General features: G+C 32.1%; 2 protein-coding genes across 2 annotated transcripts; one reads left to right on the top strand and one right to left on the bottom strand.

The window, feature by feature from the left end:
* LOC109718985 (cinnamate beta-D-glucosyltransferase-like) lies at positions 403–2,126 on the top strand. Its single transcript, XM_020245507.1, has one exon. It carries the CDS (start codon positions 561–563, stop codon positions 1,959–1,961), a length of 1,401 nt encoding a protein of 466 aa, XP_020101096.1. The 5' UTR covers positions 403–560; the 3' UTR covers positions 1,962–2,126.
* On the bottom strand, positions 16,155–20,070 carry LOC109717982 (F-box protein GID2). The gene is made up of 2 exons (XM_020243949.1): positions 20,066–20,070; positions 16,155–17,499 (listed from the first exon to the last, which is right to left on the bottom strand). Exons 1-2 carry the CDS (start codon positions 20,068–20,070, stop codon positions 16,869–16,871), a joined length of 636 nt encoding a protein of 211 aa, XP_020099538.1. The 3' UTR covers positions 16,155–16,868.

Here is a 20,070-nt window from a genome sequence, read left to right as displayed (position 1 = left end):
TTTGAAATAGTTTCGACTCTCAAAAGTAAAACTATGCTGAAAAACTACTACCTAAATTTTATTTCTGGAACTTTCAAATACCCCTACCCGCACTCCCAGTTTTTAACGTGTGGATCGTTGATTCTGAACGCCTCCACCAGATCGAAAACCAAATACTATAATCGTATACCGGAGCTCGGATATAGATATATAGTCAGCTAGCTCTATATAATATACTATATAACAAAAAAAAAAATAATATATATATATACATATATATAAAAGTTATTGCAAATAAAACACTGCATACATCATTGCCTTTCACAGAAGACAAAAGGAAAAAATTAAAAAAAAAAAACTGCTTGGTCATTAACAATCCTATCCATTTCCCTCAGCCCGAACGCACTTTCCCCAGCGTCCCTCTCATTTATATTGCCCGCATCTCTACCACACCCACACACCTACTACATCGCCCCTCTCATTTATATTGCCCCCGTCTCTACCACGCCCACAGACCTACTACGTATTTAGTTTGTAAATTTTCGCTGCACTCTACTCTAATTTTAACGAGCATATATAATATGGGAGAAGACTCTTTGTCGTCGTCGTCGTCGTCGTCGTCTGCTGCTGCGGCGACTTCGCCGCATGTGCTTCTGATCGCATTCCCGGGGCAGGGCCACGTGAACCCGGTGCTCCGCCTGGCGCGGCGCCTGGCGGCGAAGGGCCTGCTCGTCACCTTCACCTCCACCTCCGACATCGGCGCCCGCCTCCTCTCCTCCTCCTCCGATGTTTCTCCCCTTCCGAACTTCCGCTTCGACTTCCTCTCCGACCAGCCGTCCGGCCCGCTGGCAGCACTCGACGACCTCATGCGCCACCTCGCGTCCGCCGGCCCTCCCTCCCTGGCCGCGCTCCTCCGCCGCCAGACCGTCCCCGTCACCTGCGTCGTCGGCAGCCCGTTCCTGCCGTGGGCGCTCGACGTCGCGGAAGGTCTCGGCATCCCTGCGGCCGTCCTCTGGGTGCAGTCGTGCGCGGTCTTCTCGGCCTACTACCACTACCACCACCGCCTGGCAGCCTTCCCTCTCTCCGACTCCGACCCCCCCGTCTCCCTCCCCGGCCTCCCGCCGCTCTCCGCCGCCGACGTCCCCTCCTTCCTCCACCCTTCCAACCCCTACAAACTCCTCGCCGACACCATCCTCGCCAGCTTCGGCAACCTCGGGAAGGCCCGCTGGCTGCTCGCCAACTCCTTCAACGAGCTCGAGCACGACGCTATCGCAGCCTTCTCCTCCCTCCGCCCCCTCACCCCCGTCGGCCCGCTCACCGACCCCTTCCGCGGGGACCTCTTAACGCCCGCCGACGACTGCATGTCGTGGCTCGACGCGCAGGAAAGGCAGTCTGTCGCGTACGTCTCGGTGGGCAGCGTCGTCGTGCTGACGGCCGACGAGATGGCAGAGATGGCCTGGGGATTGCGGGACTCCGGCCGGCCGTTTCTGTGGGTCGTCCGGCAGGAGAGCCGCGGCTTGCTGCCGGAGGACTTTCTGGAAGGTTTGACAACAACCGAGGGGGATGTGGGACGTCGAGGGTTCGTGGTCGGGTGGAGTCCGCAGGACCGCGTGCTGAGCCACCCGGCCGTCGGGTGCTTCCTGACGCACTGCGGGTGGAACTCGACGCTGGAGGCACTGTCGGCAGGGCTGCCGGTGATCGCGTTCCCGCAGTGGGGGGATCAGGTCACGAACGCCAAGTTTCTGGTGGACGTTTACGGAGTCGGGGTGCGGCGGCCGGAGGCGGAGGGGATGAGGGCGCGGGCCGCCAAGTGGAAGGAGGCGGCGGCAGCTGCCGTCGCGGAGGGCGGGTCGTCCGATCGGAACATTCAAAATTTCGCCGACGAGTTACGCAGTATAGTAGTATCTGGTACTAGTGATACCACTAGCAGTAACGTTTGCAGCGGCGATAACAACGATACTACTGAGGAGAGCATCAAGTAACAATATAGCAGCAACAATGGTGATCGACAATGATTGCGAATAATGGTGAGAAGTAACAAGTTAATAAAGTATAGCATAACATAGATTCTTCCATATATACTGTGTAGTAGCAAAAATAACATTGCTGGTAATAAATAAGAATTTTGATTCTCTCTCTTAGTAAAATTGTTTTAAAAGTTTATTTTTTTATTCTTTGTTAACAAAATTTTATGTTTTTTGAATAATTCGTTTTCTTGGTCGGAAGCATTAAGGAGTTTGCCGTAACTCAAACTCAAAATTTTCTACTCTAATACTACGTAAAATAATTATTGTACTCTAAAAATTTAAATTAAAAGATAGCGATTTTAAATATTTTTATATTTAACATAAAAGAAGAAATGAAAAAATAAAATAAGACGCTAAAAATATAAAAAAGTAAATAAAATTAATCAATACAATAAATAATTATTTATATATTCTTTTGTGCATTTATGTGGCGTGACATCTTTTACAAGCAAACTTACCATCTTACTTTGACCAAAAAATTATATCAATCAGCAAAAGGCTTCAATAATTAGATTAATGACCTAATGAAAAAAAAAGGTAGATTGATGATCATTATGGTGATCATATAATATGCCTCAGCGTTACAAGAAGAAACTGTTAAGTGAACCGGGCGCACCACGTAATGAACCAGGTGCACCAAGCCATCACATTCACCGCACATTTTTTTTTTTTAAATTCAATTTTTTTCAACCACCTAGCTCTAGCCTACTTAGCTGCAACTTTCGATAATATCACAAATTTTCTTTAAAAAAAAAAAAAAAAAACCTTAAGTGCACTAACTGGTAGGTGAGTAATCATATATGAGTAAACTATATATAAAAAAAAAATAATAATAAACTTCAAATACCACCTATATGGTTTCACACTTTTTCACTTTAATACTCTGTGGTTTAAAGTATATCAATTTAGTATCCTGTGATTTTATTTTTATATTTTTATTATCGATTCTACTAAATTTTTTCGTTAAATCAGTGACAAAGTTAAAATTAAAGAATACTAAAGTGAATATTTGATAAACCTAGGTAGAGTATCTGAAGCTTTTTTTATATAATTTAACGAAATATTAACGAAGAACTGACGAAAACATAAAAATGGAACCACATGACACTAACTTGATACATTTTAAATTACAGGGTACTAAAATGAGAAAGTGCGAAACCACAGGAGTGGTATCTGAAGTTTATCCTAAAAAAAATTATGTTCATGTCATTTTCTGTTTATTCTATTTAATAAATTTATGTAAGTAAAAAAAAAAAAAAAAAAAGAAGAAAAGTATGAATTAGTCTCATTAACTAGAGCCCATTTTTCAAATAGGCTTCTCAATTTTCTTATTCTTTCATTCACATATTCTAAATTTCTGACTTAGGCTGATTTGTTTTCTCAGCTCATGACTCTGTTAACTATTTATTATTATTAATTATTTTTAATTTATTGCCTATAAAATAATTAGAATTTTGTTAAATTTAATAGATTAGATAATAATATTAATTTAAATTTTAATTTAATTTATTAAAATTCACTTAATTTTTTTGAATCAAAAGTTAAAAGAAGTAAGTTATTTGTTATATATGTAATTTCAAAATTTGAATGCGTAGCTTATCTTTACAGCTTTTGTGAATATATTTCATATAATTCTCACAATTATAAATTTATTAAAACATAATTAATTTACATATTGAAGTCGAAGCGACGTTGACTAACTCAAATCTAACAAATCAAAAGTTTGGTCAGTAAAATTAAATTTTAAAAGATTGAATAATTAAATTAAAATAGTTTGTAATTCAGATAAGTTCTGAACGTTTTTACCGAAACAAAATAAAAGTTGAGCAATTAATTTAAAAATGGCCTATAATAGGGGAGTCTTAATTTGTATTGTGTTTCAAAGAATAATGTGCGTTGTTAAATGTAATTTAGATTATCTGAATAATTTCAAAAGCAAAAATTTTGACATCATTTACTTAATATTTTAATAGCTTGAAAATTTTATATAATTTATAGTGTAATTCCAAACGTGTCCCTCAAAAGTTATAAATCATGTGGATACTCATTTAAAATTGTTCACATCATTTTTACCCTTATAAATTAATGAATTATATCAAAAATGCCCTCCATTACAATGATTAGAGTTTTAGACTAATTTACTTTTAGCTATTTCTAATTATAATAATTGTGTCGTATTATATAAGGCTAATAAATTTATTTTTTAGCAAAAACTAACTTTAATTCAATTTATAAAATGTATTTTTTGCGTACTCAAGTTTTTTTTATCAATATCTTATGGTTCTCATGTTAATCATAATAAAAAATTAGCTGAAACTAAAAATATATTATATATATTTTTTGTTAATCTTTTTTTCTCTTTATCTAAATTAATATGATTTTTTATTTACTATTTATATAGTGTAGTTTGTTGCAATTAGATTAGTATAAATTGAATTGTATTTATAATATTTTAAAACAAAATAGTATTTATGTTAATTAAAATGATATAGATAATAGATGATGGACAAAACAAAAAAAATGTTATGTTGTTTTTTAATAAATTATTACCAGTTTGGATATTATGATAATTTTTCGTACATTTTCCTATTAAATAATCTGTGAGTGATATGGTAACTAACTAGAGGGACATATTTGAAAACATCAGAACTTTTACAGGAACAATATATAAAAGTTGAACTTTGTAGGAATATATTTACAATTTACTATTTTGCAGGGACCTGTATGAATTAATCTTATAAGAAATACCTTTTTTATGTTCAAATTATTTCAAATATATTTCTAGAATTAAACTGTGTTAGTGAACTGTTGGCAATAGTTTTTATCTTTTTAAAATTACTATTTTACTCCTTTCAAATATACCTTCTACTATTACCAACTTTTGTTATTTGTCCTTAAGTTAGGAGCAAAAGAAGTATTTTAATTTTTGGTCATTTCAAATATATGTTCTATCATCACTAACATTTTTACTTGCCCTTGAGTTAGAGACAAAAGAGATATTTTATTTTTTTTAACTCTGATAGATATTTAACTCACGTTTAATTTGAGATAACTTAGCGGGTGGTAACTGCGGGGGTATTTTTGAATAACAAAGAAACATATGAATGGTATATTGAAAACACAAAAGAAAAACCAACCGTCCCTAGAGCAAGTGGCAAAGGGCTTGATGGTTGGTATCCGAGACCTAAGTTCGAATCCTAGTTGATTCACATTTTTAGCTAAATTTATTTCTAAATGAAATAAACGAAGCAGGTAGCGTACTACCTATCTCTCAAAAAAAAAAAAAGAAAACACAAAAGAAAATAAGGCAAATTAGATATTTGTAAAATTTTGAGGGGTATATAGATAATTATTCTTTTTAAATTTATATTTTGAGAGGAATATCTATGTAATTAAAGATTGGAGGAAGGATATGTATGAAATTAATTTTAATTTATAATGATAAATGCTACTTATATGCCTATTTTTTATTATAAATTTTACACCTTATTCATCCAATAGATAGGGATATAAAATCTACAACCTAGTTTTAAGTGTACCACCAGCATAATTCATAATACTCTGATTATTATATAAAAATAATTATGATATCATAAAGTTTAATTTATATAAAACTTAAATAATTTAAATTATATTTAATAATATTAATTGTCAAATCAACCTAGTGTGACCTAGAAGAATCCGCATCTTAGATTTAACTTCATATTTAACAATAGATTGTAAGTTGAATGTTGTTCTAATTAAATATGTCAATGTTGGCCTATTGGGTAGCATTAATACAATGCTAGGAGATTGACATGCAAACCTATCATTTTTATTTTTTTTTTGGAGGGGTGTGTCAGAGAATGGGATTAGTTTTCTATTTTTTTATTTGTTTTATTTGAGGAATTGGAATTGGCATTAATATTGTAGAAGCCAAGAAGTGTGGAACCAAGATAGGACTCAAATCCTCTTAGAAGATAGAGAGTTGATTTTTTGTAATTTTGTGAACACAAATTCTCTACATAAGATGATAATTTTGTCATTTGTTATAGACAGAATAGATTGGGTTTGATCAATTGAGATTGATCTCGTTGTCTGTATCTTCCCTTTTATATATGGGTGAATTTCATACAGATTCCTGCAAACATAGCGAATGACAAATATATTCCTACAAGGTTTAATTTTTATATGGTGTTCCTACAAAAGTTCTGATGTTTTCAAATATATTCTTACTGTTAGAATCCGTTAGATAAATTTAGTTAACCATAGGTTAACTGCGTAACTCTGGTTAGTTTTTCATATTTTTACTTTTTTATATTATACTGTTATGGATTTTGGAGGGATATACTTGTGATGACAAAATTGAAAATATAAACAGTTCTCTAACAGTAACAAATCAAAAAGACATATTTGAAAACATCAGAACTTTTGTAGTGAGAACATATGAAAGTTGAACTTTGTAAGGATATATTTTTCATTCACTATATTTGTAGGAACCTGTATGAAATTAACCCTGCCTGGTGTGCGAGAAGATAATAAAAGATGGTAGAAAATAGGTAGCTACCTCATATTGACTGTATGTAATTTTAAACTTTAATATTTCATTTTCAGTCACTAAATAATTTTCTATGACTATCAAAAGAGCTCTGATGAGAGGTAAAATTAGAATGAATGATATCAGTTCAATCTTTCTATTGACTCTCCATTTTATGAAATATGAATTTTTATTTTTATTTTTATATTTGACTTGAATTTGAAATTTCAAACTAGGCCTCATGCTCTTTCAGGGATTTCAAAATGTTTTGCTATATACAAATTTTAAAATTTTCAAATATGCCAACATGATAGTTTCTTATTGGTTAGTTCTCTTTGGTTATATTATAATTACCATCCTACTTGGGAATTAAACCTTTTTTCTTATGAATTATAATAACCATCCAATTAAAATGCTCAATATCACCATGTTAGTAATTTTTGTATCAGTTTGCATCAACCAAATTATAAATTTTTAAAAAAATTTAGACCAATTTGTATAAAAATTCCGCCAGTTTTATGTTTTTGCAAACATAGACCATTTTTTTTCGATTTTTTAGATTAAGTCTGAATTTTTAGATTAAATCTCCTTTTTCTCTCGTTTATTTTTCTCCTCCCGTTTCGTCTCCCTCTTTCTCGCCATTGCTTCCTTTTTCCCTCCTTTCATTTCCTCTCTCTCCTCCTCTACCGCTCTCATCGAACAAAATTACTTTACACCATTAATTGATTTGAGCTCTTTTACACTGTTAAATAGAAAAATACCCTATATATTCAATTATTAAAAGTATAAATTGGTACTGACCTTTCCTAGCACAAGTGGCAAAATGGCCTGATGATTGGTACCAAGTTCGAAGCTTTATATGTTTCACATATTCAGCTAAGTCCATTTCGAAAAAAATAAAAATAAAAATGAAAGAAGCAAGTAGCATTCTATCACTCTCAAAAATGTATAAATTGGCAACCTTCTGATCGTTAGATAAATAATATAAAAAAATAAACGAAACTGATAATATGCTACCGTTCCCTCAAAATAGTGCATATAAATAGTGTCAAAAAAGCGTGAAACCTCATAGGGGCAATTTATAACCCTAAACAATATGGCTTCAACTTTCAATAAAATAAAGAGGCAATTGCATATATATACCCCTAAAATATTTTTGACTTTCTAATTTATTCCTCTTAAAAGACTAATATTAAAAATATATTTTTAACGTTCTAGTTATTTCAAATATATAACTCTAGAGTTAAATTTTATTAGTAAACTGTTACTAACAACCATTACCTCTGTAAAGTTACTATTTTGCCATTTCAAATATATCTTTCTACGGTTCTACCATCACCAACTTTTCTTGTTTGCTCTTAAGTTAGGGGCAAAATAAATATTTTAATTTTTTATCTTTTCAAATATACTCTGCTACCGATATCAACTTTTCTTATTTGTCTTTAATTTTAGGGCAAAATAGGTATTTTAATTTTTTTTAAAATTCTGGTAGACATATAACTCACGTTTAATTCGAGATAACTTAACGAATGATAACTGCAGGAGTATTTTTGAATAACAGAGAAACAACGAGAGGTATATTTGAAACCAAAAAAGAAAGTATAAAAAAAATTAGATGTTTCCGAAGTTTTGAGAGGTATATAGGCAGTTATCCCTAAAATAAAATTAGAGGTGTGAATGGGCTTGGGCTATCCCAAGTGGCCCAACTTTGTTGACCCAAGAGAACTAGGCTTTGGTCAACTTAATCAACTACACTAACATTGGTATATAGGATATGAAACCATGAAAGCCCAACCAACACTTTTTGGGCTAACTACTATTCTAAAAACAAAAACTAGAACTAAAAGAAAATTAAAGCTTTGATACCACTTGTGGTTTGCGGATCGTTGGCGTTAATCACTAGCCCAAAATTTCATGCTAAAGAAAGAAGGGGACCAATTTACTTTTTTGTTTTACCTTTGACATATTGTTGCGATGATTTGGTTTTAATTTAAAACTTCTAACCAAAGATAACTAATAATACCAAAAGTGAATGTCAATGTGACACTCTGCCCATTCATAGGCCGATTTTATCACACTAGTCTTTTCACATCCTTACTTTTTAAAAGCAATATTATTCGTGCACCTAAAAAAGAGTATAAATTTTGTACCGCATTATCCCAAGGGCCATGTTGAGTCCTTGTTTTGTAACAAAAAAAAAAAAAAAAAAAAAATTTATATAGATTCCTGCAAATATAGTAAATTACATTTATATTTCTACAAAGTTCAGTTTTCATATGTTGTCTATATAAAAATTCTAATATTTTCAAATATGTCATTCTGGTTTGTTACTATTAAAGCACTGTTTATTTTATAAGTGAAATAACATTTTTCCCATCATAAATATATTCCTTCAAAAATCTTAATTATTAATTAAAAAAGGGTAAGGAGATCAATTCATCTCATTAACTAACTAAGGTTAAGTATTTTACCTATAGTTAACTAAAAGCATGAAAAGGATGTGATAAAACTAGCGCGATGAAATGGAGAATTATGAATGATGTATAATGTTTAAACCACATTTTTGAATATAGAGGTGGCGTTTCTTGAAAACAAAAGTCAAATAGATCTTGATGATTTACATTTTGAGGAAAAATATAATTCAAATTTGACTAGTTCACACTAAAAAGAGTGGAGATAACAACAAGAAGAAAATAATTAAAAAAATTAAAAATGGGTATATTACTAAGTGGGATTCTAGCTATCTAAGTTTCATAGGCAAGTTACCCAAAGACTCATAACTCAAGATCCAAAAATGCAATTTACCCAAAAACCATTTTTTTATTTTAAAAATTAGAAAAAACTTCAAATACTATTCTGTAATTTTGCACTTTCTCACTTTTGTACCCAATAATTTAAAACGTATCACTTTATCTGTAGTATTGCAATCTTAATTTTTCTGTTAAATCAGTGACAAAATTAAAATCATATGATATTAAAGTAAAACTTTGGTAAATCATAATGTACTAAAGTGAATATTCAACAGATTATAACTTGGGTATCTGAAGTATTTTTTGTATATAATTTAACAGGCAGTTAACTAAAGATGCTAAGGTTGCGTTTGGTTTGGGTATAAATAAAAACTGCTTGTTCCAGGGATAGGGTATAAGTTCAGGTATAAGAAGAAACTAAACCAATTTTGCATTTGAATGAAATTTGAGTTGTCTCTAGAAATAAGGTAAATAGTATTTGGATGGTTAGATTGGAACAAGAGTAATAAGAGTTATAATTTGAAATTAAAATTATATTATCTCATTAATTAACATCAAAATATTACTTAAAAATAAATAATAAATAAATTATTAATAATTAATTATAAATAATAATATCGATTATCTAATTAATAATAATTATTAATAGATTATTATTAAATAATAATTATTAATAAATAATTATAAATAATAAATTAATAATAATATCGATTATCTAATTATTAATAAATAATAATAATTATAAAAAAGTATTAATAAGTAATTATAAATAATAAATTAATAATATTAATTATCAAATTATTAATAATTAATTATAAATAATAAATTATTAATAATATCTATTATCTAATTATTAAGAATAATAATTATTATATAGTTAATAATAATTAATTATAAATAATAAATTAATTAATTATTTTAAATAAATAATACTTTAAATATGTTAATTAGATTAATTAAAGATTTACTGTCGTTAAAATTAAATTTAGACTTTAATTAACCTTCTTCTCATCCGGGAACAAGTTTGTTCCAGAAAAAGGTGGAACAACAGTTCAGCCTTATACCAACTTATTCTAGGAATCTGGAAACTGCTGTTTCCGAAAACAAAACGTGATATTTGGAAACAAAGGGGGAACAAGAACTTATTCTCCTTTTATTTTTAAACCAAACGCCACCTAAAAGACACGGTATTTGAAGTTTATACTAAAAAAAAAAAAAAAAAAAACATTGGTACAACAGCCTAAAAATTGTCTCCATCAACACTACTGATAGGGCATCTTTTCAGATCCACAAAGAGCCACCACAAAGAAAAGCCACATGTGGGCACATCCAAACAAAAAAACACTTATATAGCCCACTTATTATTCAAAGAGCATTTACTACATCAAACATGTAATAAATAAATAAAATAATATAAGGGGGTTTCCCCAAAAGGGCCAAAACATACCAAATTCCAAAACACACACCCCTCTCTCTCTTTGGCTCTCCCTTTGTCCTCATAAACACCACAACACAATAATAACTCCAAAGGCTATGGACCTCATGCCTTGACCTATACGGCTATAACACATGAGAAAGGAGAAAAAGGACAAGAGAACAAAAATATGAACTATTCTCACTGCACCATGTGTATTCATACATTTTGCGCATGGCTAAGATCCGTTTTGGTACAGCGTAAAATCGTAAAAAATAATTATGTACAAAAAATTTCGGTGAAAAGTTTTTTTCTTACACTTTAGCTTAGTTCCGTGTTTATTGAGATTTATCTAATTCTATTAGATAGAATGAAATTGAAAAAAAATATATAGAGATATACTTCTGTGTTCTCCGGTGGGACCGCGTAACCGATTAACTGTAATATGCAGAACGTAACAATTACGTACGGAAACAAATAAGAGATTTTCTCATCGTCGTTTCTCATCGCACGTAAGGAAATCTCGTTGCAATCCCAAACGAAGCTTTTATAGTGTTCGGTTTGTAAAACAAATAATCTTTTATAAATATTTATTTGGTTGAAAGGAAAAAAAAAGTTCACATTTATTTGATTCGGTCAAAAAATCAATGAAAAAATTTTACGCAACTTGAATTTTTATGTTTTGCTGGAAAAAAAAGCAAAAACGAAAACTTTAATTTTTCTCCAAATTTATAAAAATAAATATTTTTACGTCAAACCAAACAAGCAAAAAAATATTTTTCATATCAGCAATGAATGTTGCTAAGGGCGTGTTTGGTTCCTCGTAAAACTGAAAATAATAATTTCGGTGGAAAAAAAATTTCGATGGAAAAAACGTTTTACGTGTTTAGTATTTGACTTATAGAAAAAGAAAATTAATTTTCCATTACAGTTAGTTTGATTGATTGGAAAAGAAAAATAAATAAAAAAACTATTTAATATATTTTTTATTATATAATATATAATTAACATACTATATATATTATTATTATAATTTATATATATATTAAATATATTTAAAATTATAATAAACATATATTAATAATATATAAAAGTTATATATTTAGAAATATTAATAAATAATGAATAAAATATTATATAATAATATTTCTATATAAAAATAAAATACTATATATAATAAATAAATATATATTTATAAAATAAATTTATATATATATATATATAGAGAGAGAGAGAGAGAGAGAGAGAGTCCGACTACTATACTCTCACGAGAGAAAAGGTTCACCATGGAATTGTACTTTTCCATTGAGATTTTTTTTTTTTTTTTTAAGCCGGTTTTACGAGGAACCAAACACCGCCTAAAAAGTATGCTCTGAGAATGCACAGAAACTTAAATAAGTTTGTATCTTTTTAACTGATGAATCGTTTTAAGATTCATGTAGCACTAACAAAGAAGACTCAAGGGGCTGATTGAAGAATCTATAGATCGTACGTAAGTCAAGTATAGTGATATTTAAATTTTCTTAAAATATGATTTTTTTTTTATTATTTATTTTGACGTAACTCGTACAGTCTGAAAGTTAAATTTAATTATTTTTTTATTCGTTTTGATGTAACTGAGTACTTGTAAAATTAATTTTTTAAGTTTTGTTATTTATTTTGATGTAAGTAAGTGGATCCCGCTATCTCCTAAATGTGGTGATAAATTTATCGCTAAAAAATTTAACTTATTATATAATTAAATTTTTTATTATTATTTAAAGGTAATCCTAATTTATTATAAATAAGATAATTTTAACTCATTATAAAGAAAGTAGAGTTTAGATTTACTATTTAATAAATTTTTTAGAAGAGGTTGAGTGTGGCGAAGTCGAGTTCGGCACTTTAGAGGAGGAAGTCGAAAATAGGTGAAGTAGAGATCTAACGTAACTTGAATTACATTATATTTTTGATTTATACCAAAATAAATAACGAAAGTGATAGAACTTGAGTTCCATCACTCCACTCACACCAAAATATATCGTTTGTAGTGCTATACGAATATTAAGAAAATCTGAAAGCTAAAAAGTTACAGGCACAAATACTCCTATACTTTTAAAAGTATAAGAGCTCAACCCAAATTCCAAATATTATTATTAAATGTTAATTGCAATCATTGTACTCTAAACCCTAAGCCCTAACCCTAATGTATGCCAACTCAACAACAATAAAATAGGGTACTTAAAAATGGGGTACTCCAAGCATTTCTCAGTAGACTTTTATACATTCCTCATCAAGATTAAAAATTTTTAATTTCACTTTATATATTCCCAAAATACCTTTCTAAATCCCAAATTTCACTAGTAAATTTTAGAATTAGGGTTATATTTGAAAAAAATTTAAAAATCGATAAGGGCATTTAGGACCACCAAGGATATATTAAAGATATTTTTAAAGTTTTGACGAATATATTATATATTATCGCTAGTTATTAATAAATGATTGCTATTTACACAAGTATCATATTGAATAAATAGATTTTTTTTCATAATAATTTTTAAAAAAGTTATATTTGGAAAAACAATTTTGTTAAAAATTTATTTGGCTAAATAAACATATTTTGTCCAATAAATATAATACGGTAAACGATTTATCGTCATTAATAAAACTTAAAAAACAAATAATTGTTCGTCATTTTTCTTTTTAGCGAGTATACGCTGTTTGGTTTCATATATTTGAATTTAATTATTGCAGTTGGAACTACTCAAAGAGGCTCAAATGTAACAGTTGAAACTACACCTAAATTGACCGTAATTTTTACTGCAGTAGTTGGAAAGAATAACATTAAGCAATGATAAGTTTACCTCCTTAAAAATCTTCCTAATAGAAAAATATATATATTTTTTTATGTAGAGAGTAATCTCACTATTCATATAAAAATTATAAAATCTTGTAAATGCGTTTATCAACCGCACATAATCAAACAAAATATTTATGGTTGCTGCACTTTCTATCACATCCAACAAACAATATATATATATAATTGTAACTATAATATTTCCAACTATAAAATCTCAAAGTACATTGTATTTTCAATTACATCTAACCAAACGACTCCCTCAGAGATACAAGAGTTATAGCTATATTTATCTCGTTTATTTGAATGCAGCAGAAAGCATTGTAACTATAAATAATTTATTTAGTTGAATTTAGTTAAGAAGTTCATTTGTAAAATTTCATTACTCTCCATATGTGGTGGTAAAATTATCTCTAACGTAGAAAAAAAATTACTTATTTTAAAATTGATTAGGTTGGTAAACTTATCTTTTATTCAAAATCGCTCTTTTCAACTGCTACTAGGGATGCAAACGGATCCGGGTTGGTGGAGCTCCCGCCCCGATCCGCCCCGACGGGAGCGGTAAATGGGAGAAAATAAACGGATTCGGGGCAGGAAACGGGGTAAGTTTTATGATCCGAGACGGATTCAGGGCAGGAAACGGAAAAAATTTTGACCCACCCCGAATCCGCCCCGAATCCGCCCCGCCCCGAATCCGCCCCGAATCCGCCCCAAATATCATTTGTATTTTTAAAAAATATTCCCAAAAAATAATATATTTATAAAAAAAAGTTTAAAATACAAATAAGTTATTACTCTCATTTCTAATGTATTTGAAATATTTGAATTTTGTTTTGAATTGTGATTGATATTTTTAATTTTTACCATTAATATTGTTAAATTATATATATAATATTATTAAAAATTATTAATTTATATTTTACAAAATATTAATAATATTATAATTTTATAAAAAATATTAGTTGGTGGGGCGGATTCGGGGCGCCGGCGGGAGGCGGGTTACGAGGTGGGGCGGATTATGNTGTAACTATAAATAATTTATTTAGTTGAATTTAGTTAAGAAGTTCATTTGTAAAATTTCATTACTCTCCATATGTGGTGGTAAAATTATCTCTAATGTAGAAAAAAAATTATTTATTTTAAAATTGATTAGGTTGGTAAACTTATCTTTTATTCAAAATTACTCTTTTCAACTGCTACTTTCTGGGTGTAGTTTCAACTGTTATTCTTATATTTTTCTCCTTCATTCTTCTACAATTATTTTTTGTCACGCCTCTCCGCCAACGGCCATAACCACGGCGCCGGCGATGGCGACAACACCGCTAAGAAATCCTCACTCCGAGACTATAGCGACCTCCGCAGCGTCGGCGTCGGCGGAGAGGTGTTGGCGTCGGAGGAGGAAGGAAAGGGAGAGGGCGAGAAGGGCGGGAAAGGATGAGAGAGGCATCGTCATCAGATATGGTGGAGGAGGGTTGGAGAGGAAAAAAAAAAAAGTCACGACGCGGCCTCGACGGAATCAGAGGCAAAAAAGGCAAGGATGCACGGGTGAGAGCGAGGGCATGAGGGTGAGAGAGGCAAGGCGGGCCGTTTCCTCCTTCGCCTCTTCGCCTCTGTCTCCGCTGCCTTTTTCGGACAGAGAAAAAAAAAACGAACGAGAGAATAAAAAAAAAAAAAAGAAAAGAAAGAAAAAAATAATAAGAATATTTTGATCAATTTATTGAATATTCGAACCGAATCTGTAAAATAAAAAAAGACGGTCTAATTTTACTAAAGCTCAAAATTTATAAATTTTTTATGCAAATTGGCCAAACACATATAAAGAGAGAGAAAGAGTTGGGAGTGGGTCCTTCTCTTTAACTCATTCATACTCTCACTCTCCCTTTGGGAGTGGGCCCTTCTCTTTAACTCATTCATACTCTCACTCTCCCTTTGTCCTCTTCTGCCTCAATAATGCTGTTTCAGACCTTTCCCCAGTGGCTGGTCCTAAATCCCCCTTCCAACAGGGGCAAATATTTTGTACTGGCCCTTTTCCAGAAAAAAAATTTAATAATTTCATAATTTTGAAAAAAAAAAAATTTAAAGTTTATAAAATTAAATTTATATTTTTTAAACATGGACTAAAATAACAACACCCTCTCCTTCCTCTTCCATCTCCCCCACTCGAGCAAGGATGCAGGATATTTTGGTCCGTTAAAAAAAATAAAATTAATTTTATAAAATTTGAAATGTGAGCTTATTCTTGCAACATCATAAAAACCATCATTAGATTTTTCTTTTTATGCAATAGGGCCCTTTATATTACTTAATGTCATTTTTTCACACCAAATTTAGATTATAAAATGATCCCATAATTGCATCACTTACAAATACAGCAAAACTATGTAAACATAGAAAAAGTATTGCAATCTTAATATTCTGCAATTTCAAAACAAACAACTAATTTATGTTCTTAACATTCTCATTTGTGCTAAAATGAAAAAAAATTTAGAAAATATTACGCCATAAGTGACAAAAATTCAAGTCATTAACTGATGAATGTGAAGAGCTCAACCTGTTAATGCTGATTTTTACATGAATATATAATTTCAATTAGTTTTATCTTCTTGATGGTATTTAATTAGAAGAAAAAAAGAGAGCATAATTCATCACTGCATAATATTAATGATATTATACAACACTAGATATTACAAGAAGAAACACATTAATCCCATAACAATCACACACAAGCACACAGAGAGAGAGAAATTTCAAATAAAAAATAGGCTAGATTACACTTTTGGTCCTCAAACTATAAGTGTGTGAGATTTTGATCTTCAAGCTTTAATTTACTATAATTTTTAACTTTAATTTTCAGTTCAATTGTACTAAATTACAATAACTATAGTAAATTAAAATTTGAGGATCAAAACGTGACACGCTTTAAAGTTTGAGAACCAAAAGTATGCTTATTTATCCTCAAAATTAAGTGAAAACATAAAAAAACAAAAAAACAAAAAAAAAAAAGCACATAGAAAAAAAGGGAAAGATACGACAAGAGGAAGAGAGGGAGAGGGGGAGGCGGTAAGCATACCCGATGCGGTGAACGGGGCGGTGACCCTACCCATTTTCCAATCAAAATTTAACTTCAAAAAAAGAAAAAAAGAAAAAAAGAAAAAGTGAGATAGGGGAGGTGGAGGAGGAGGAGAGAGGAGGCGGTAACCATACCGGTTCCGATCCGGAGCGGCAGTGACTCTACCCTCTCCCGTCCCCTTCCCCTCCTCCTCCTCCTCCTCCTCCTCCTTTGTACTCCCCCGCGCTCATCCTCTCGAAGAACCCTATCGAGAGCAGCGACAGCGACAGCTGCACCTCATCCCTCCCCCACCTCCTCCCCCCCGCCGCCGGCGCCGCCCTCGGCCTCGCCGGCGCCGGCGCGCTCCATCGGCCACGCGGCGATCGGAGACGGGGACGGCGAGGAGGCGGCGATCGGAGACGGGGACGACGAAGACGCGGCGATCGGAGGGGGGGAGGGGTGGGGGGGGCGGAGGAGGGGGGCGAGGTAGAGGGAGTGGAGGCGGCGGAAGCCGCCGAGGGCGAGGACGACGGGGCGGAGGCGGGCGCCGCCGTAGTCGCGCGCGGCCTCCCAGTGGCGGACGCACGCCGCCTCCCACAGCCGCTCGTCGGCGGCGAGGCGCCGCCACCGCCGGCTCACGCACGCCGCCGCCGCCAGCGTCCGCGCGTCCGCGCGCCGCAGCACCTCGTAGATCGCGTCCTCCCCCAGCTCCGGCACCGGCACCGGCACCGGCACCGGCGCTGACCCCTCCGCCGCCTCTTCCCGAAGCTTCTTCGCGCTTCTCTCTTCCTCTCTCTTTCTCTCTCTCTCGATCACGATCTTCGATTTCTTTGTTGATTTGGGGATTTTGGGGATTGAGCGTCGTCTCGTTTCGCCGTTACCAATTTGGCCAATTGCTTGCCCTTTAAACGTGGTGGAGAAATATTCCCTGCGCCCGGTGTACGTACGTTTCACACCCGACACCAAAGTTAGAGTATAAATTATACAGTATTTGATAAATTGAAAATGAGTTAATTACACCCTTGGTTCCCAACTTTTGGTATGGGACTTAATCGTAATAAAATCAAGTAGTTAAACACTTGATTGAAAAAAAAAAAGTAAATTAAAGTAAAAAGAAATACAAAGGTTGTGGACCAATAGTGTAATTAACTCAATGAAAAATATTACGAAATGTTTAAAATAAACACTATATTGATCGTTTAGATTACTTTTTGAAATAAAATAAATAAATTTTTAGGTAAAGTATACTATTCTACTAAATCACAAATACTAAGATTTGTTTAAAAAATAAAAACAAAATAATTAATTTTCATTCAAGCTAAAAAAAATTTTATACCAAATAATTAAATTATTGTTAGATATTTTATTCTGACATTCAAATACAGCCTAAAAGTATATACAATGTTTTTTAATATTCAGTATTAAAAAAATAAGAGTGTGATAAGAAAAGCTTAATAATATAAACCTTTGATAAGTATGGCCTAAAATTTATACCCACTTTTGAATGCACATGTATTATTGCTCTACATTCGATTGTGGAGGTTTATGAATGTACTACACTACTTGAGCTAATGTCCTGAAAATTATAACACTTTAAATACTTATTTTAGTCAGCAATAAATATATCAGAACTATCTATTTTTTTTTTCATTTTACAAATTTTATATTTGCAACCCAAAATTTTAAAATTTGGAATTAATGACTTATATTTATATTATAGCAATTTATATTCGACTCAAAAAATAAAAATATAACAAACAACACATGCCGACGATATAAAATAGCCTTTTTGTCTATTAGTTCTTTAAATTAATGAAATAATTAATTACAAAATCGTAAAAGTTTAGATGGCAAATGTAAAACTTTTCAAAAATTAAAAGGGTGTTTGCAGACTAATTAATAAAAAGTTTGGTTAGTTGGGATGTGTTTAACCTTTTTAAATAATTAATTAGTGTTACTTTCTATAGTATTAAGTTGTAAATTTTTTTGATTCCTATGTAATACACTTTCAAAATTAATAATTTCTTGTAAAAAAGACTTTTTAATATTAGATGCTGTGCCAGGTCCTAGCCAATCAACATGGGACACGTGGTTGGATTGTAATAAAATATGTGGGAAACCCACGTAGAAACTGTTTTAAATGACTCGGTCGATGGATGACGTGGTAGATCGGGTCTAGATAAGAATATCTCTTGGGGTGTAATATATTTGTAGTTTTGTACAAATTGGGTCTTGGACTTTAGCGTGAGGACAAAGCTTTAAAGATGTGTAAATGCTGCTTTTAAGGGTCGTAGTTGTTTGGCTAATGGTTTAGTGCTCTGAGATTAAAAGTAGTGTTTCCTGTCGCATGGTGTCGTGCCGTGCCGTGCCGTGCTGTGCCATGGGCCGGGTGGATATAATGGTCGATTCATAATCCGCTCGGCTCGCCCGTTAGGGCCCAATATGATGGATGTGAAAATAATTTATCATTCGTTAGCATTTCTAAAAAATGATTTTTGAGATGTTACTAGGTAAATTCTGATCGAATTCGACATTAAATTAGATTGGATGCGAATATGAATGTCAAAATCTAACATTTATATGCAAAAAAAAAAAGGATGGGAATATAGTTTCTTAAAAAATCCAACCATATTTGACCGTTTTTATCTCTGAACTAAAAGAGTCTTTCGCTCATTCGGTTATGAGTCTATTTTAGTTGAGAATCTGATTATAGTTGAGAGTCGACATGAAATTTGAATTATAGAAAAGAAATTCTGATTAGAAGCTTTTACTACTGCAGCTTCATCACGTAGTTGTGAGAAAGATCTTGATGAAAAACTTCTAGATATTCATACTTCATATTAAACTAGAAAAGCACGAACTATGCGCGTGACACCATTTTTTCCTGCTAGGGAATGCTTGTAAATGAGAATTAGGACATGATCTCACGACTTCCGAATGCACTTCAATTTTGGGCATGTTTGTTTCACTGAAACTGGACTTTCGGTTGAAGCGAATTTAAGGTTGAAGTGGAGTTCAATAAAAACTATTTTTTTCTGTTGTTTGTTTTGTAGTGATAAAGTGAAGTTTTATTAATTCTGCTGTTTGTTTAGTACGAAATATATGATATAAAATTATAAATAATAAATAATTTAATAAATAAAAATAATATAATTATTTTTTATAATTAAAATTTAATTTGAAATAACTAAATTATTTTTTATACATAAATTATAGTAATACAATAATAAAATTATAAAGTAAAAAAATATTAATACTCAATTAATCAATTTTTATCATATTTTAATTGTACAAACAAAATAAAAAAAAATTAAAACTTATCATATTTTAACTTATCATATTTTAAATATACCAACCGGATAAAAGAGTAATTAGTACCATAATTAAATATATTTAAATATAACTATCTTTACCTAGTGTATTATTTTATTATTTTTTCTTCACCTTTCCTTCACCGTAATTGACTTCGGCCACGATGTATTGAAGTCAATTACGTCAT

The sequence above is a fragment of the Ananas comosus genome, linkage group 12 (assembly GCF_001540865.1).
Source record: "Ananas comosus cultivar F153 linkage group 12, ASM154086v1, whole genome shotgun sequence".
Classification (NCBI taxonomy): domain Eukaryota; kingdom Viridiplantae; phylum Streptophyta; class Magnoliopsida; order Poales; family Bromeliaceae; genus Ananas; species Ananas comosus.
This window is presented reverse-complemented; position numbering and strand designations above follow the sequence as displayed.

Coding starts and splice junctions, on each gene's coding strand:
- LOC109718985 (XM_020245507.1), top strand. CDS start 561: ATGGGAGAAGACTCTTTGTCGTCGTCGTCGTCGTCGTCGTCTGCTGCT.